General features: G+C 39.3%; 1 protein-coding gene across 1 annotated transcript in view; it reads right to left on the reverse strand.

Moving 5' to 3' along the window:
- DOCK4 (dedicator of cytokinesis 4) overlaps positions 1 to 21130 on the reverse strand; it is a 426479-nt gene that overhangs the window by 161276 nt on the left and 244073 nt on the right. The window contains exon 13 of the mRNA XM_044920179.1: positions 5395 to 5520. Within this exon, the coding sequence (XP_044776114.1) occupies positions 5395 to 5520 (126 nt within the window). The remainder of the gene's footprint in view (positions 1 to 5394; positions 5521 to 21130) is intronic.

The following is a 21130-nucleotide window of genomic DNA, read 5'->3' on the forward strand; positions in this document are numbered from 1 at the left end:
TAATATTTATGGAATTGGAAAAAAAAAAAAAGTTTCTGTCCCTTAGCCAAAAACAAATCAACATATGTCTAAGACTAAGAACTTAAATTATGCTAATGATGATGACAGTAGTAGCAGATAGATAGTAGTTAGGGACTTTGCCTGGCACTATAAAGACAACAGCTCATTAAATTCTCACGTCAAAGTTTGAAGAAGGCCCTATTATTTTCACTTTATTGATAATAAAACAGATTTGTAGAGATTAAGAAAAGTGTCCAACATATTATCAGCTTATATTAAAATAAAATCACATTTTTTAGTATGAAAAAATGTAATTCAACAGGGTGAGAATGGCCATCAAATAAGCTAGTGCAATTCAGCTTTCTTCACCACATCAGTGCCTTGAGCAAGGAAGGTATGAGTCCTTCTCTCTTCTGCACTGGTTGGCCCAGGCTTGAAGTACCGATTTTAGTTCTAGAGACCATCTTTACTGGACCAGGACACACATGAGCAGTATCATCCAGATCATAAATAATACGGGGAAAGGACTCAGAACTCATCAGAGGAGTAATGAGAGTGGCAAGAGAGTTAACTGAATTTAAAAATGCTGAGCTTTCAAGCAGAAAAGCTCAACCCAACGGATAGAAGGTGGAGAGAAACTTGGCAGAGGTCATTCTGAGATGTGATGTGTTCTTGGTCATTACCAATATTCAAGTAGGTGCCAGAAAACCATCACCAGGAACCTGAGGAAGAAATTCATGCACTGGCCACAGAGGCTGGGCTGCATGGCCCTTCATGTGCACGGCAGGCAGAATAAGGACACCCCCTGTACTCCCAAAAGATGTCCAGGTCCGAATCCTGGGAACCTGTGAACATGTTACCTTACACAGCAAAAGGGACTTTGTGGCTATGATTAATTAAGTAAGGATCTTGAGATGGGGAGATTTTCTTGGATTATCAGGATTGGTTCGATATAATTACAAGGCGGGAGAGGGAGGCAGGAGGGCCAGAATCAGAGAAGGGGATGTGATGAGGAAAGCAGACATTGGAATGATGTGGGGCCGTGAGCCAATGAGTGCGGGCAGTCTCCAGAAGCTGGATAAGGCAAGGAACTGAATTTTCTCTTAGAGTCATCAGAAAAAACGCAGCCCCGTTGATAGGGCTTGCTTTTAGCCCAGTAAGACCTGTATACGTTTTTGATCTCCAGAACTGGAAGATAGTATTTTTGTGGTGTTTTCAGCCATCCCATCTGTAGTGATCTGTAACAGCAGCTTTAAGAAGCTAATACAATATGTCATCCATACCCAAGATTCTATCACTTCATGATACGTTCATGAGTGGGGGGAGGGACAGGGGCAGACCACAGGTAACTGGAAATCAAAGCAGACCACAGAAAGGAAACATTTATGGGTGGGTTGAAAACTGAACTTTGGAGTTCTCACATAGAGTGCACTTCTGTGAAATGTTTTCTCTGCTTTTTTTCCTGTTATTCTCATTTTTGTTTTGCTTTATTTTAGGAGAGTATTATGAGATATTGAACTTTTTGGGGGCATAGCTTTTTAATTTTTGCTTATGCTTCTTAAGCAAACAATGGCAAACGCTACAATGGCACCCATGATAGGCCAGCCAGAACAGTGTTGTGTCAAGACAGGAGCAGGGATGGGCGTTGGCTCTCTGATGTCCATCACACTCCAGGATGAGGCATGGACTTCTGGGGAAAGTCCTACACCCTTGAGTAATGGGGCCTATAACTTCAACATTTTGGAGGCACGAGCCCCTCCCCCATTCTGATTTGGGGCTGAAATCCCACCTCAGCATAACATGGAAGATCTTTAGCCTCCACCTCTCTCGGATCACTGTGGTATTCATTGGTTGAAAGACCATGACCCCCTCCCCTAGCATGACCGTGGGGTTCAGGTCTCAGCCAAGTGGTTGCACGTATATGACGTGGAGGCCCAGTGACTCGGACTTGAGGGGTGGTGAGGTTTGATTTAGGATGTATTTTTAAGGAAGATCAAATCATATCATACTGGCTCCCACCTGCTTTCACCCAAAGGCGGCTTATCTCAGGCAATTCCATCGGCTGATATGCATGTCTCTGTCAGCGACTGATAAAGTATAATAATATACTTAAAAGAAAAAAACTGCATATCTTCTTAAACATGAGACAAACATATGTACAACATTCCTCTTACCCTAGCCTGTAAATCATTATCTAGTCAACTTGGACCACAGAGAAATTTGACTTATGTGAACCATCACCTAACAACCAAAGAAAAAAGAGGCTTGCTCTGAATGACGCTTGAAGAATAAACTTAAGTAAATCTTGAGAACACTGTCAAAGCTACTTCCATGGGCAGCCACTTGAAACATGGGCTCTGCTGACTGTTTTCAGCGTGAGCCTCTAGACTCCAAATCTCAACCCCTCCCTCCTCCAACACTCCACAACTTTTACTTCATTCCTTTCAGGGTTAGGAGCTTCACAGGCCTCCTAGGAAAGACTGAATGTACCGGAAGGAATTAATTAGGGGTTTCCTAAGAAAGAATGACAGTTTGACCAGTTGATACATGGGAACAAGCCTCCAAGGGAACAGGGGCCAAATGGAGAAGATAAAGTAGGGAGGCAATGATTAAAGCAAAGAGCATTTTGCCTAGAAAGAACCCTAAAGTCAGAATAAGAATGGACCTTCAGGGTGGGAGAGGGCTCAGCCTGACCTCCCATGACATTCCGGACATATCAGCCAGCTTTGCTCCAAAATGTCTGGTGGATGGAAACTTCGTGCTTCCCGATATTCAGTACGGTCTGTTAAGACATTTAGAGGCAGGCTGTCCAATACCGTAACCACATGTGGCAAGGGAGTACCTGAAATGGGACTTGGCTGAAAAGAGACGTGCTGTAAATGGACAACACTCCCCAGCCTTCAAGGATGGAGGTGAAAAAAGAGAGTGTACAATAACTCATTAAGAATTTTTTACATGAATTATCTACTGAAATGATACCATTTTGGATGTAGTGGGTTAAATAAAATACATTATTAAAATTAATCTCAACTCTTTCTTCTCACTCTTTTGAAAGTGGCTACTAGAAAAGTTAAAATTACATTTGCGGCTCTCATTACATTTCTACCGGAGAGTATGGATTGAAATATTTTTGTTGCCCTCCCCGTCATGGGTTCAGAGAGCAGATGATGGAACTTTCGGCAGAGTTATGTGGTTTGTAGGTAGCAGTGATGGAGCTTCAAACAAAGTGACTTATCCTCTTTGAAAATTAGGCACTCTAAGAAACAAAGTGCTGGATGACCGACCCTTAACAACAGGGAAGGGTCATGGTAGCTGGAAAGCATGTGGCCAGATCACCTCCTCACACTAGGTGACATCTCAGACACGTGCCCCTACAGCTGCCAGACCAAGGGGAGAGTTTCTGTTTCTGTGTTTTTCCCATTCCAAAAAGAGTCTGGCACAGATTACATGCTATGATGCTCAACAGGAGTTTTGTGTATGCTCCTGTCAGTGTCAAGACCACAGATAACTCCTTCTACAGGGACGTGGCAGCTGTGTTGATGAACCTGTCCCCTTGGTCCAAGCACGACCCTCACCTGTCCCGACCCCTATCAGAACACAAATCAACTCTGAAGGATGAGTCTAGAAAGTGAAAAGAAAATAAAAAACCATGCCAGCAGACGGTCAGGGCAACACTGGCCTCAGAAATGTCGTGCCCATACATTTTCTCATTGAAGAATTCCGCTCAAGTTTTCATTAGAGCCACCAGTGAGAATTAACTGACAAGTCAACATTCTGAAAATAAAGGGAAACAGAACAATGAAAGTATGTTTGCCAACGGAAAAAAATTCCACTGAGTTTTAAAGTTGCTTTCAGCTGTTTATGTAAATACACATGTCTTTCCCTTCTTCCTCTAATTTGGAAGATTAAGAAGCCACACAAGAAAAAGGAGAAGAGAAAAAGAAGCAAGAGCTTTAAAATAATCTCTTGGCATCCCCGGCACTGCGGACTTGTGTCCGGGAGGACTGATTTCCTGAGCAGGGCGAACCTCGCCACTATAATGTGGTGCAGCAGGGCGGGGAGCGGGGGGGATGACAGATGCAAGCCTTCTTCCACACAAAGTTCATTTCCATCATTAAAGCCAGACAGAAGTGGCATGAGCACAGCACATCCCAGACAATTATTCAGCTGGTGAAGTGTCATGTGGCTTTATGTTTTTCCACTTCTCAATGATACTGCCCAGAGACCAAGCTGAGGAATTCTTCCAGCAGCTGTCTGCATTCTGTTTGGAAATATGTTTTTTATATTAGATTTGCCCATCAATTTGCTTCCCAGTGGCATGAAATTTTTTCTTTTTTTGTTACAAAGGAAATACCAGTTATTTATAGCAACTGAAGGAAATAATGAAGGGCTGCGAGAGTCACTGAGTAACAGGCCACCAAGTAAACAGTTCTATAAACAGTCATTTTCAACAACAGTAGCATTAGATGCTCAGGCAGAGCGGGCACCCAAGCCAGGTCAGGTCATCTCAGGAAATTTCCAGGCTCTCCCTGAGCCCTCCCTGCACAAACAGATTTGCATAAAGAGATCCCGAGATGCTGCAACAGGGCAATGCTGGTCACTTTCTGCATCCCATTAGGTCTTTATCCGCAGCGGTCTTACCATCCCTCCCACACCTGTGCGGGGAGCCTTGTCAGATGCAACTTCCCGCGCTTGCTTTCACACACGGGATTTAAACAGAGATTTACATGATCTTGTTTCTAAAAATACTGTTCACAATTTCAGAGTATTTCAGTTGGTCTACTTTTCTCTTGGTTGTAGAGGGAGGGATGTGGGGCACTGAGAAATGCTACTACCTGGCATTTACTTGAACAGTGTGATTCTCATGAACTGCCACCTTCCCCACTTAGAAACAGTCACTTTTTTTGAGTCCTTTTAGGTTGCGAAAAGAGATGTGAATAGATCTCAAACAGAACTAGGAAGGGTGTAGAAATACATATGGTATTTGCATATGGCTGCTTATTTACATATACATATCTTGGATAGAAAAATCCTCCAAGAAGGGCGAACTGCTGCTCAATAATTATTCTTATCAAAACCTGTAAGGATTTCCCCTAAGTGACTTCACCAACATTTTCCATCAAAGGGTAAAATATTTTCTGGATCCTACTCCAGTTTCCCTTCTTATCATGGTCATAAAGAAAGCAGCATGGCCCTCCAAATTACCCACCTATTATAATCAAAATGTAAAGATATTTTTAAGAAACTTTTGCTTATTTATTATCATATACTCATTTCCTTCTTTAGCATGGTCCATTTGAACTCTTCAAACCTGACAATTTGGAAAATTTCTCAAGTGTCAAAAATAGACATAATACCCATATGTCAACCTTTGGTTCATCCCAAGTCACTTACCAGGCATAATAATATTAGAAAAACCCAACTTCCTCGTTATAGACACTCCGTGAGAAAATACTGATGAGTATTCTCTTCTGATTTGTTCAATATCTCCATGTAATAGCTGTAGGGAAACTGCTAAACCTAAAATAAATGAGAGATACCAGAGTAAAAAATAGAAGGACAGAAATAGCATGAATGGAAATCTGAACTTGCTTCAACAAGCCCACAACTATAATAGCATTGTTTTAAATGAAAGGTTACTATGCAGACAAAAATCCAAACAATCTATAGGAATAGTTTCTAGAAAACATTTTTCCAACTTGACTATCTGAGTGTTCCCGTGTTTAAGGAGGTTCATAGCAAGTGAACAAAACTTGAGCAGAACACTAAAAAGAGGAAGTCTGGTTTCTAGCCCCTACACCCTCTTCTCCAGCCCCTCCCCCGCCAGACAGAGATGTCCCTGCACAGACATTCATGCCAGCAACGGTCGACGGCTACCTGGCCCTAGAGTTCCTTGAACTCTATTAGACCTATGAATACTTACTAAACACCATAAAGGTAGACAGAAATATAAAGTCATATAATAATTCAAGGATTTTAGGGATATTCTTAGACATTTTCTTAAGACTTATGCAAAAGGGGCACCTGGCTGGGTTAAGTGTCCATTCTTAGTTTTGGCTCAGGTCGTGATCTCAGGGTTGTAGCATTGAGCCCTGCGTAGGGCTCCATGCTCGGCTTGGGATTTTCTCGCTCTCTCTCTCTCTCTGCCCTTCCTCCTGCTCATGCACACCCTCTCTTGTCTCTCAGATAAATAAATAAATAAATAAAAACTTAAGTAACAAAGGTGATTATAACAAAACCAAGATTCTATTAATATTATGTGCATTAGGAACTCCTATTGGCATTATTTTCTACTGAGAAGAATTTAGCAGGATACAGGCCATTTTGACAAATAGGAGAGTATTTAGTAAAATTATCTTTTTTTTTAACCCCAATTATAGTGACATTACTAGAGTGTACATTTTTCCTATCTTTTCCCCCCAAATCTCAGGCAAGAACTACAGAAAGGAAATTAATGCCATCTTGTGACTATGCTTGTATATTTCTGAGATGCTACTTCTCTTTCTGCTTTTTAATTCCCTCTTGTTTTTCTTCTATTATTTTAAACAAGAAAGAACAACAACAAAAAAAAGGAACGGAAAAAAGTCCATTACTTACATTAGTGATAGAAAATGAAGCCGATCAAAGCGGACTTATTTTTAAAACTTCCAGTCATCATTAAACTGAACTCAATTTTTTTTCTTATTTATTTTATTTGTTTTTAATTTAAATTTTAGGTAGTTAACATACAGTGCAATATTGGTTTCTGGAGTAGAATTCAGGGGTTCATCACTTACATATAACACCCAGGGCTCATCACAACAATTGCCCTCCTTAATCCCCATCACTCATCTAGCCCATCCCCCACCCCCCCCCCCCCCCCCACCTCCATCAACCTTCAGTTTGTTCTCTATCATTAAGAGTCTTTTCTGGCTTGTTTCCCTCTCTCCTTTTTTTCTTTTTCCCCTTCCCATATGTTCATCTGTTTTCTTTCTTAAACTCCACACATGAGCAAGATCATGGTATTTGTCTTTCTCTGACTTATTTCACTCAGCATAATACGCTCTAGCTCCATCCATGTCATTGCAAATGGCAAGATTTCATTTTCTTTGATGGCTGAGGAATATTCATTGTGTATCAATATACAACATCTTCTTTACCCATTTATCAGTCAATGGACATTTGGGGTCTTTCCATAGTTTGGGTATTATTGATAATGCTGCTATAAACATCGGGTGCATGCATTCCTTCGAATCTGTATTTCTGTACCCTTTGAGTAAATACCTAGTATGAACTCAATTTTAAAATGTATTTGGATGGTGGACTCAAGAGGATGATAAATCTTTGCTCCAAAGATTCTCAATCTATATCATTACTTACCATATGCAAGTTATCATTCCCCATTCATAATTTATTGTACTACAATGCTATCTCAAACATGAACCATAAGAATGACAACAATCATGCTTGAATAAAAAAGAAATGAAAAGATTATTTAGCACACATCTACATAAGGATCTTCCTTTCGTTCTCCCTCAACAGTATGAACAAATAACAACAAAAACAGTGTCTTGTTAGTTTGTTTGCTTGGTTTTCAATGAAGTGGTTAAAACATCAGGAAAATTTGTTTGAAAAAAAAAAAAAGCAATAGGCTCAGAGAGAAGGTGGAGCCTTTCCTGGGGCTCAAATCTGACCTAGATGGGGCATACCCAAAGGTCAAAGACTAAAGAAGTGAAGGACAGGACAGGACTGCATCATTATGTCCTCACACTTTTTGGTGTGTGGGTCCAAGAGAATTTAGGTTAGGTTAAATCTGGCAAGTACTCAGGAACTTTAATTAAATGTTCATTCCATTTTTACCTACCTATCCTTCATCCCCCTCCCTGCCGCCACTCCATTTGAGTTGGGTGACTGAAGGCAACAGAATGGAGGTGCATCTGTCCCCCGATACCCACAAGGAATGACAGAGGGGAGTATGGGTGGTCTGGATGGTTTGACGGTGAAACAGTCAATGCAGCTTTGGGATACTTTTATGCGGTGCTATTGGTTCCTTTTAAAACCCAGAAGCAGGAGGATAAAGACAAACTAACATGTGTTATAATCCATCTGTCCCAGCAGCTATTTCTTCCTGACTCACGCTCTCCCACTACCCCCACCTCATTACTGGTGTTTCTGTTATCTTCCCACTTCTGTCCTTTTGCCTTCAAAATACTCACCCACACCATCACCATCACCATTAACATCATCAGGAGCTGATATTTGTAGAATAGCTTCGTGTGCCAGACACGCTACATAAGAACAGTCCCTCCTGCTGGGAAGAACACTGTTCAAATCTGGGGTACCAGAAACAATGCTTTCAAATAGAGAATCAGATGGATTTAACAAAATTCATGAGGTCCTGTAAATTCTTTTGCAAGTGAAGATCAATTTACTAGGACTTCTCGTCAAAGGATCTGATCAGAGACACTGGCAACATTATGTAGCATGCGTAAAGGAAGAAAAGAACTGAAAAGTAAATGAAAAGCAAAGACATCATGCTATTAGGGGTAGGAGCTGGAAGAAGGTAAAGTGACTAGTATTCTGGTTTTGCCCTATCGGAGCCAGAATTCATTTACCCATTAGTGATTTTTTTTTTTTTTTAAACATAAGCTGAATACCTAACGAAGGATAAGATAATGAAAAAAGAAAAGCATTCAGTCAGAGACAGGGCTTAAGAAAATCCAAGATAGAAAAATAATATGTTAGGGAAGGATATATGTAAACACGAAAAGAGAAATACATCAATGTACTCTAAACAGTAAGTGCCATAGAGATTAGAGAATGCAGAAGGATAGAGAGGACCCAATTAGGGGAAAACGGGGAGGAGCCAGCTAGTAGATAAGTGAAGGAAATGAAGAAATGACAGGGGGATATCAGACAACATACTATTGAGGGGGGGAACATTGCATTTAAGAGTTGAATGTATCCTAAAATTTGGTTAGAAGGTTCGGCAGTTTTCATTCTGGAGGTTTCGAAGATATAGATTAAAGCCCTAGGTGTAATGATTTCATTTGTCTTGCTGAGTGATACCAATTTGGAGGAGAGGAAAAGGTACTGCCATTTTGAGATGACTCAATTTCTTCAAACTAAAGAGCTCACAGATAGTCAAGAATTGGAAAGGCCAACTGAACTGAGGGCTTCACCACAATTTACTTGGCTCTTCCTAAATTATCAACTCAGTTTCCATTTAAAAAAAAAAAGAAAAAGAAAGAAGGAAAGAAAAAGAAAAACCTCCCACAACACTCAACATGCAACATTCAAGAGTGGTGTACTTTTTCTTTTCTTTTCTTTTTTTTTGAAGATTTTATTTATTTATTTGACAGAGAGAGACAAAGCGAGAGAGGGAACACAAGCAGGGGAGGGGGAGAGGGAGAAGCAGGCTTCCCACCAAGCAGGGAGCCCGACGCAGGGCTCGATCCCAGGACCCTGGGATCATGACCTGAGCCGAAGGCAGATGCTTAAAGACTGAGCCACCCAGGCGCCCCAAGAGTGGTGTACTTTCAAATAAAACAAAGAAAAAACATGATATAGTGTGAGTCCACAGGCACTAACCCACAAAGAGCCATTGTAATACTACTTATTTTTCAATCAAGGAAACTCCTGATCCTATTTTTATTGTGGCCCTTAATTACCATGACAAAAACCAACACGTTGGGTAAAACAGTCACCAGAACAACAAGAAATAATGCATTAAAATGGGGAAACTACTCATCACTAAAAAGGAGAGACTCATCAAACACTTGCCCATTCCAATTAACCGAGGATTAGCCCTATCCTTTCAGGAATGGTCATTTATGACACAGGGTATGTTCACAAAGCAGTATTTTTGTTTCTATTCCTTTCCTTGTCAGCCAACTTCTCTGTCCCCACCTTACCTGCTATCTCTGGGGCTGGGACTTCTAACTAAAATTTTATGTGTTGTACACCTGAAACTAATATAATGTGGTATATCAACTATACTCAAAAAGTGTTTAATTTAAAAAAATAAAATTTTATTTTTACACTGAGGGAATTTGAAAGTTCAGGGAAGATTTTTTTTGGAAAAAAAACAGGAATTTATGACAACCAATAAGCTGAAGAATTAGGTTAGATTTTTAATTTCACAAAATATATCAATCATGTTTTACAATCACTTTTTCTCAGTCCTTAATCTAAGGACCAAAAATGAAACTGCTAAGGGAGAACTGTTCCTCTTTTTAAAAGAAGCAATCATTAAACTGAACATTTTTATCTGCCTAGATGTTTAAGAGCCAATTACAATGATTTGATATCTAGTTTTAAACAAAGCATAGACATTAATTAATCTAGAGACTGTCACAAAGTAATGTATTTTTCACGATGAAGCTCCGCCTACAGAGCAGTAGTACAGGAAAGAAAGGCTTCATATCTGTTAAATCAAATATGGTTGATTATTTGGTAGCTTCAATTTCATAGGAATTGAAGTTAACTCACTCCATAAGATGGCTCCTCTTAAATTCATGAAATTCTGCACTTTTATATAAAAAATGCCAAGCACAGCATGATTTATAAGTAGCAGGAAAAATTAATTTTAGACTAGATCAGCCATTTTGCCACCAATGAACCAAATAAGATGTAGCTGTGAATGTACAGCAATGCAGAAATAAAAAATAACAAAAATATTTGATAAATACATGTTGTGATTAAGTGTGCACATGAAGTGCACGTTAAGAAGTATAACATACAGCTTCATGACCCTATCAAATGTTAACTTCTCTGTGTGCTCTGGTTTCCACATCTGTAAAATCAAGATAATAATGACACCAACTCCATAAAACACTTTGGGTGGGTGACATCTAGCACAAAGGAAGGGTTCAACGGTGTTGACTGCTATTACGACAACTACCACTGCCCCTACTATTATTATATAATATCATTGTTCCTGTTCTTATTCCTCCCTACCATGAATATCAACAAATTACCTTCCATCAAAAAAATGTTCAACAATATTCCTTTCAATAGGCATGCCGACTTACCACCAGATTAAGCCAAGTATTGCAAATCTCCTGGATATTTGAACGATAAAGTTCTAGGAGGCTGTGGAGGCAAATCTGTCTATCATGAGCAATACTCAATTACTGGAGACTTGACAAAGATCTAAGTGATAAATATAAGTAGGCAATGTGCACAGACATATGCGAAGATGGGAAAATTCCTAATTGCACAGGGGAAGCCAGAAAAATAAACAGAACTCATGGAGGCCATAATTAATTACTCTTATTCTAAACACAACAATAAGTCACTGGAGAATTTTAAATAAAGGAAACACGATCCAATTTGTGTTTTATGAAAGTTTTCTTAGTGTTATCTGGCAAATGGGACTGGCTAGATAAAGAGTGGAACTGATGAGCACAATTAAAGGATACGAGAGATATGAAGGCAGGGAATAATGGAGGCCATGTTGATATGGTTACAACAGAGATGGGGAAAAGTGGTAAAAAAGCTACATATAGGCATACAAGAAGTCATGTCTTTATGGAATATTAGATGTGGGGGAATGAAGGAAAACAAGGAATCATGGAAGTCTCGTGAGTGTCTGACCTGAGAAACTGCAGAAAATGTGGCTGTGTACTGAGTTTAGTTAAGAAAACAAAGAAGAGTCATATTTGGGTGATGAAATGTTCTAAAACTGATTTTATGGTGATGGTTGCACAACTTGGTAAATTTACTAAAAAAGAAAAAAGAAAATCATTGAATTGCACACTTGAAATGGGTGAATTATATGATATGTTAAATATGCCTCAATAAAGTTATTAATAAAAGGACCAATAAACATAAAAAAAAAAAGAAAAGAAAACAAAGAAGAAACTGCCATCTATACTGCCTTTTATAGATGCATAATTGACCTTTAGTGGTGTTATTTTAATTTTTTGTAAGATTTTATTTATTCATCAGAGGGGAAGAGAGAGAGCATCAGAAGGGAGAGTGGCAGGCAGAGGGAGAAGCAGGCTCCCTGCTGAGCAGACAGCCCACTGTGGGACTCAATATCAGGATCCTGGGATCATGACCTGAACCGAAGGCAGACGCTTAACCAACTGAGCAACCCAGGTGTCCCTAGTTGTGTTATTTTTCATGAGGATTTAAATTATGGTCTGGGTCACCTGCTTTCAGCCTAAAGAACTTTAGTACTTCTTGCAAAGCAGATTTGTTAGCAAAAAATTCTTTGTTTTTTGCTTGTCTTTATTTTGCCTAGAATTTTGAAAGATAGTTTTTTTTTTTTTTGCTGGATAGAAGATTCTTGATTGACACTTTGGTGGGGTTTTTTTTGTTTGTTTTTTGTTTTTTAAAACGTTCAGCACCTTGATTATGTCATCACAGCCTTCTGACCTCCACTCTATTTTATGAGAAGTCAGGTAGTTATTTCCTGGGGGTTCCCCTGTGTATGATGAATAATTTTTCTCTTGCTGCTTTAAAAATTCTTTGTCTTTCAGCATTTTTACTATGATGTGTTTGGGTGTGGATCTCTTCCTGCTTACCATACTTGAAGTCACTGGGCTCCTTGGATGTACAGATTAATGTTTTCCATCAAATTTGGGAAGTTTTCTGCCAGTATGTCTCCAAATATTTTTCCTACTCTTTTCTTTCTCTCCTCTCCTTCTGGTACTCCCGTTTTGTATATGTTGGTTCACTTGATGGTACATTTTTCTGAGGTTCTGTTCATTTTTCCTCATTCTTTAAAAAAAAAAAAAACAGGGGCGCCTGGGTGGCACAGTCGTTAAGCGTCTGCCTTCGGCTCAGGTCATGATCCCAGGGTCCTGGGATCGAGCCCCGCATAGGGCTCCCTGCTCCGCGGGAAGCCTGCTTCTCCCTCTCCCACTCCCCCTGCTTGTGTTCCCTCTCTCGCTGTGTCTCTCTCTGTCAAATAAATAAATAAAATCTTTAAAAGACAAAACAAAACAAACAAACAAACAAAACCACTTTTCCAAAGTCTCCACTTTCAACAATTCCCACAGGCTTAAATTTCCCCATACTCTGTTTTGAATAAAGTCATTTCCTTTCAGGACAGCTTTTGAATTTTCTCTCCTTATGAACTGCCTCTCCCCTCCCCGGGACATATCTTTGATCCACTGCTCCAGAGCTGGAGGTGGGTACAGTGGTCCATTCTTTAGAGTGACACATCTGCCTCATGGGCAAGGTACTAGGCTGGGGCAGTAATCTCTGGTTTTTTCAATTGCCTCTCTTTGTGTGGCACCTCCATCCAATGAGCAAGCTGGGGCAAGGGCAATCGATGCTCCAATATTCTTGGCCTGCTGCATCTCAGGGAGAGCCACTGTCCTATGAGTGTGGGTAGGGTAGAAGAAGGGAGACCCCCTACCTCTCAGCCACTATTGCCAGAAATGTAGCCTCTGCAACTCAGAGCTAAGGGAGATGAAAAATGCTGGGAGTCTTTACCTCTTAAATCAGACATGGTATCCCATGACTGAGAGCTCAGGGAAGAAGGAGTCCCACCTTCTTGGTCACATGTGCCTGCAATAGAATATCCATCATACGGAGCAGGGGCAGGTGGGAAGGAGCAAGTGGGTTGTGGCACAGGAGTCACCAGCTCTCTCTACTCTTATCAAGATTTAGTCCGACTCTTGAATAAGTATCTCTTTATATGCTGTATGCTCTTAGAAAAATGTTCAGATCTTATTTAAGTATACGATCTTTACCAGTTATAGCTCTTTCAGTTTGGAGTGTATCTATGCAGCTTCTCAGGCTGCTCTTCTGCAGTAAAACTCTAAAAACACTATTTCCTTCTCTTTTTTTAAAAGATTTATTTATTTTAGAGAGAGAGCAGGTGGGGGAAGGGCAGAGGGACAGAATCTTCAAGCAGAATCCCTGCTGAGTACGGAGACTGACGTGGGGCTCAATCTCATGAGCCGTGAGATCATGACCTGAGCCAAAACCAAGAGTTGGACACTTAACTGACCGAGCCACCCAGGTACCCCTAAAAACACTATTTCTTGATAGTATTTGCATACTTTGTGTTTGGGAGGTAGGGGCTAAGCGTAAAACATAATTGCTAGGACTTCTAAACTTGAAGTACAAAATCACTAACATCATGAGGTAGCAGCAAAACTTGCAAAAGATGGTATTATTAGATTCTTTCATAAAATCATCTTCAGTAAAATGTGTTTTTAAAATAAATACACTAGAAGCATTTATCTAATATGGGTCCAACTCAAAGCCAGAGAGAACTTTCAGGAGTAGATCCTGGCTGCATCAAGTAGTAAAACCCTGGTGGGATTAAGGGAGGTATATATGAAGAGATGTCAGAGACAGGATCTCATAGAGGAGGAAAGAAAGGAAGCCAAATGTCTAGCAGGAGCACTGTCAAGTGAGATGGCACTGTTGGAAAATGAGTCAATGAAGCAAAAGTCAGAAGTACTAGGAAGACACTAGAGCGTCAAAATGAGCCAGATTAGATAAAGAACTAAAATGGAAGCTGTGACAGCACCAGAAACCTACTGAATGGTTAATTACATGATGGAGGGGCCTAGTTGCTTAAATCCTCTGTCCAACAGGACCAGATTACCCAAACGACAACTGTCCTTTAACACTGTCTCCATCTTGAAAATCTAGACACTATATTATTAATGTTGCCAATGCTCAAATTTGGGGATGTATCTCTTCTTTCAGATGTACTTTCAAAGCCAACTTATAGAAAGAAAAAAAGAAAAGAAAAAGAAAAAAAGATAAAGAAAGTCACTCTCCTTTCTTAATAGTCACACCTCTATTTCTGACTTTCAAACAGTATTATTCACTTTGTGAATGTGCCTATTGCTGACTGTTTCTTTAAATCACCTTAACTAGTAGGGGAAATGTGATTTTGACACCACTGAGGATAATCAAAGGGTCTGACTCTAGGCTCACCTTCTGAAGATCATTTTCCTGAGATTTCTGAATAGGTAACCCTATCGACTGGGATGCCTATGGCCTATCATGTAAAAGGTATGATAAGTATTTGCAAATACTCTTGTAATTATAACTTCTAGTCCACAGATCTGCTATTTCAAAGTTCTGGGAAGACTTTAATGCTTTCTTTAAAGAAGTGGTTAGCCAATGGCTAAGAGTTACAGCAAAAATAAGATTGAAGGAATACATAAGTTATGGAACATCAAGCTAAAAGAAGAGACATCTGAAACTGTTTACTTTCAGTGAGTCGTAACCAGAAAAGAAATTTACTGACCAGAAATGAGGGATGGAGTGGGGCCCACTGGCATTTAGCGGAAGCTGTAATTGTAGGAGTAGATGAGACCATTCAGAGGAAATTCACATTTCCTCCTTAACAGAGGAGAATTTTCACCTTAAAATGTCCCTATTATGATTTTGGATATCAGCATTCCAATGGTTTACATAAGGATTCTGTCAAGGTTAGAAAGGTGTTTGTTTTTTACTGGTATATAATAATAGTCATTATTATTGATTTGTAATTTTTTCAAAACACAAAGCACATAGTAAGCCACTGGCTGAAAACTATTTTTTAAAAATGTACAGAGAACATACCGTATGTGAGTATAACTTAACATCTAATTATTTTAATTAATTCAAATACTTGCTTTTATAACCTGCAAATTTTTTCTATATACCAAATCTTCCAAACAGTACTGCTAATGATTATGCTAAATTAGCAAAATATAAGTAATTTGGAGGAAAAAATCAAGCTCTAATCACTACTTCCATTAGTTTATAATTTGTTTTTTTTTAATACTGCATGAAGCTTTAAAAATACCTTAAAGCATAGTTTAACACTATATTTGAAACTCTTTTTTCCTCACTGTCATTAAAAGAGAATGGTTTAAAGGAAAATTAAAAGATATTACAACTGCATGTGATAGAGCCTGGGTTTCTTTTGTTATAAAGCACATCGAGAAACCTGTCGAAATATGAGTAAGATCTATAGATATGAGCATTTCATCAATGTTAATGTCCTGATTTTGATCATTGTACTTTGGTCATGTTGCCATGTTCTGAAATAAGCAGAGGTAGAGAGGAATCATGCTTGCAATTTGTTCTCAAACAGTTCAGGGGGAAAAATGTATGTGCTGTGTGTGTGATGTATGTATATATTTTTGTGTGTGTGTATGTATTGTATGTATATTGTATATATATACATACACATATATATAAACATTAGAAGCACTGAAGCAACCTTAAGAATTACACCAATTCAGTAATGCTATAAATGATTATATAGAGAGAAAGAGCACAAGTGAGTATGGAGAGAAGGATAAAGCAAACGTAGTAAAATGTTAACCTTTGAGAAATTAGGAATTCTGTGTACTACCCATGCAACTGTTCTGGACGTAAATTTAGTTGAAAACAAAAAGCTTTAAAAGAATAAAAAAGATAGCATGGTTTAATAGTTAGGGAATTTCAAAAGTAAGCAAAAAGGTCACATCCCACCTTTCTAGCCAAGAGATGGTGCCAATAAGTACCAGCTTCTTTTAACAATATTAGAAAGCAAAGTTTCTAAATGCAATGTTTAAAAATCAGGAGCATTGATACAATCCTCAAGAATTCTAGCAGTCCAATAGTACTGAATTAAATGACCGCACTGCACTGTAAGGGTAGGATGTTCAACCCCAAAATGCAATCTAACCATCAAAAGCCTCCTTTCACCTCAGCCAAAGAAAGAACACTGTTCACTTCCTGTATGGAGTTAAACTGTTCTCCCTGCATCCACGGGCTCCTCATCTAGGTAATTCCTTTGAATTCTCTGCGGGGGTTAAAACGTACGGTTGGTAGGAATGCAACCGTGTACGCTCATCTTGCGAAGGCAAGAAAAGATTGCAGAAATTGACCTGATTAGTCAATATGATTTCTTCTAGCTGTAAACTACATGTGCAAACTGTAAGAAATAGGATTTCATAAATACACAGATAATATGAAAAGATTTTGAAGCTTCTCTCAGGACATACTGAACCAGAACCAATGATTTTTACACAATTTACTTTAAGTCATAGAAGTGAATTTGCTTCAGTAAATCACACTGGCTCAGTCTTAGTTCACATTCCTAGCATTCAACTGTTAATGTCTATTGGAGGTGACGTTTATAATAACCATTTGCTCAACAAACCTAAGCCAGGCTCATGTCATGAATATTTTTAGAATTTCAAATTCTTACAATATTACTTTTAGATTTTAAAATTCCCACAGAGCACAACTGTGGAAATTTCGAATTACTCAACCTAGCTAAATCTAACCGGAGAGATATGTTAATTCAATTATTATTTTTTTAATCTTTAAAAGTTAAATGGATCACTTGCAATTTTCTCCCAGTTTCTAAACTCAAAGGTAGTGGTTAATGTACCTTTGCAACATAAGTTTTAGGTTAGAGGCGGGAAAAAATCCAGTTAACTAGACAAATCCCTTATCTATTAAACAGACAAAATTACAACTCCAAGAGATAGGAAGACATCAATGAAGCATAAAGGACCTGGAAATTAGCTGGTAGAATTTGTTCCCCAAACTAATTCAAACTTATTCTTTTTTTAGTATCAGTGACCAAGGAATAGTGGGAGGAAAGCAGGAAAAAACAGTACTTTGTTGAGTGAACTCAATTCTCTTGAAAACATCCAACTGCACTGCTTCCATTTAATCAACAATCCCATGGTTCAAGGAGAAAACAATGGAAGTCAAGAGATCTAACTACTGTGATAGTTTGAACATTAGGCACCCCAATTTCCAACTTCCATTTTGTGTACCCTTGCTTTCCCCACTGTTTTGTTTTTAAGGATTTTAAGTAACCTCTATACCCAAAGTGGGGCTCCAACTCATGAGCCCGAGATCAAGAGTTGCATGCTCTTCTAAGCCAGCTAGGCACCCCACTTCCCCCACTATTTTTAAGTAAGGCATTAGAGGGCCTCCCTCCCAATAATAAAGCCAAATAGCTCCTGACTATCTCTCTTCTGTTCTTACAAGTGCCTTTCTACAAGAAGGAGAATAGATCAAGGTGACATAGAACAATGATCCACCAAGACTGACGGGTAGAAACTTCAGTGGAAAAACCAGAATGGAAAGCAGACAGATGCTGGCAGCGGGCAGCTGGCTGTGGCTCAGGCTGAAACAGAGAAGTATGGAGAGGGGTGGTCATAAGAACAGGAAAACAGACAGGGCTCTGCAGCAGAAGCCAAATATAAAGAACATATAAGCTGGCTGCCTAGGAATCAAAGTATCGCAGTAGGCAGCAAAATGGAGGATGGATTCTGCCAAAAGTGAAATCTTTCATGCAGGGCTCTACAGTACAATGGCTCCTTTCACTCTTTCCAAAGATGCAGCAAGTAGTTTTTCATTTCAGTATGATGGTTGTAAACAGACCAGGGAGCACTCAGGGAATAAGGTGGTTTAGATGTCACTTACTGGTAGTCTCACTCAGAGTTCTAGCAAGGATAAGCAGTCCATAGGTCAATAAAACTGACAAAGCACATGGAATATGGGGAGCATGTCTATAAGCACCGAGAACTTCCTAAGGAAATAGAATGTGCTGCCCTTCCTTCCTGGAGTTAATCTATGTAATCACAAGGACAACAATTAAATTGAAAAGATCTAGGAAGGGATATTAGCAATCAAATCAGGGAAGACAAGATGGAAGACACGAAGTAGGAAGGCCCGGTTCAATGATCTAACCTATCAATAATCCAACTGTGTCATTCTCAAAGTCTTCATTAAGGATGTCAAATCAGGATCCACTATCAGAAAATGAAACTGACTTAAGAAAGGGGTAGAATATTCTAGATGATGGCTCCAAAGAGAGTAAACAATAATAGCTAACAGTGAATAGATACTTATATGTATCAAGTGCTGTACTACACACTTTGCATATGCTCCACTCCCCCCGCCCCAATAACACTTAGAAGATTGTATTACTATTATCCCAGTAAAACTGATTCAAACCTAGGACATCCTATTTCCACAGGCAAAGCTCTTAGAGGCTATAATCTCTATAAGATGACTCTCATCTATAAGCAGAAAGAAATGTGTACTTTGGCTTTACTGGAACCTTGACCTCATAGGATATAGAATCTGTTATGTTAGGAATCTGTCTGGAGGTATACATCACAGCCTATCACTGAGACCTTCACTGTGATTCAAGAGGCAACTGGGAATCACATCAGAGTCTGGACAATGATACATTCAAACAATCCAAGAACAGAGGAATTTTGTTCTGCAAGAGGAATAATGGAAAGAGGACTTTGGAGGCAATAAGGAGTTAGGGAAAAAAATCGATTGGAGCAGGCAAACACATGCTGCTTAGTCAAGACTGCATCTGTGATGATAAGGAGAGAAGGCAATGCATGAGAAAAATCACAAGGTCAGGGTTAGTTTTATATTTGTTTATTCACATAGGAGCCAAATTAGGAGTAGTGGGACTCCTGGGGAGAGGCATGAAAAAAACTTTTTTTTTTTCTTAAAGATTATTTATTAGAGAGAGAGAGCACTCGTGCATGAGTAAGCATGTGAGGGGGGGAGGTGCAGGGGGAGAGAGAATCTCAAGCAGACTCTCCGCACTGAGCGAGGAGCCCAACGTGCAGTTTGATCTCATGATCCTACGATCATGACCTAAGATGAAATCAAGAGTTGGATGCTTAACTGACTGAGCCACCTAGGCGCCCTTGAAAAAAACCTTTAAATCAAGTCCAGGGCAGCACTATTTAATAGAAATACAATTGGAGCTACCAAGGAAATTAAAAATTTTCTAGTAGCCATGCTAAAAAAGTAAAAAGAAACAAAATTAATTTTAGTAACATATTTTATTTGACCCATTATTTCCACAATGTTGTCTTTCAACATGTAATCAATACAAATTAATGGGATATTTTACATTTTCTTTAAAGTACCAAGTTTTTGAAATCCAGTATACATTTTATAATTATAGCACACCTTGATTCCAGTGCTGTAAGCCTCCTAGCTGGTGCTCAAGTGGCTAGTGCCCGACGAACTGGACAGCAAGAGTTAGAGGGTAATTAATGATAAAAAATAGTCCATAGTATCATGAATTCCTGAAAGGTTTTGAACAAAACTAACCAGGATTTAGCTAGAAGTCTACCAACGAATATGGCAAGATTAGTGTTAAAAAAGTGGTATCTCTGCCATCTTACCGAGGGCACATTTAAATTAAATCCTTTGGTCCATACACTAGTGCTATTTTCATTCTTCCACAGAAAAAGTGAAGACAAGTCTACATCCCAGTTTCTAAAGTATCTTATCACTTCTGGGACGCCTGGGTGGCTCAGCGGGGAGTCTGCTTCTCTCTCTGCCTCTGCCTGATGCTCCCTCTGCTTGCGCTCTCTCTCTCTCAAATAAATAAAATCTTTTTAAGAAAATAAAGTATTTTATCCCTTCACGTTGTATTCTACTACTACCATCTCTTCCCGATCCTTTAGGGATTCTGCCCTCAACTGCTCCAAGTCTCTTGTTTATTTAGTGGCAGCTGGAGGACTTCGTGTGGATTATTTAAAACCCAAGTTCCCTCCCCAACTCTTGGGAAAGGGAGGAGAAACTGACCTCACCACTCATTACAACCTGAATGCTGCCACATGTGTGACTTGTGGATGCTTAGGGCTCTCAGTGAACCACAAAAGTTTCTGTCTGCAGTTACTTTTTCTTTGTGGGTCAGTTTGGCCTAGTAAGATGGGCACAGGTCTGAAAAGAAGGTGGTTTGAGTTTACACTCTTGTTCTGCTGGATTACCAGGCAGGTTGGACTAGATAGAACATAAATATCTACACTCAAGTTACTTTATTTATTTATTTTTTTTGCATACATAAATTTTTTTATTCTTATGTTAATCCCCATACATTACATCATTAGTTTTAGATGAAGTGTTCCATGATTCATTGTTTGTGCATAACACCCAGTGCTCCATGCAGAATGTGGCCTCCTCAATACCCACCACCAGGCTAACCCATCCTCCCACCCCCCTCCCCTCTAGAACCCTCAGTTTGTTTTTCAGAGTCCATCATCTCTCATGGTTCGTCTACCCCTCCGATTTCCCCCGCTTCATTCTTCCCCTCCCGCTACCTTCTTCTTTTTTTTTTTTCTTAACATATATTGCATTATTTGTTTCAGAGGTACAGATCTGAGATTCAACAGTCTTGCACAATTCACAG

The sequence above is a fragment of the Neomonachus schauinslandi genome, chromosome 12 (assembly GCF_002201575.2).
Source record: "Neomonachus schauinslandi chromosome 12, ASM220157v2, whole genome shotgun sequence".
Lineage (NCBI taxonomy): Eukaryota > Metazoa > Chordata > Mammalia > Carnivora > Phocidae > Neomonachus > Neomonachus schauinslandi.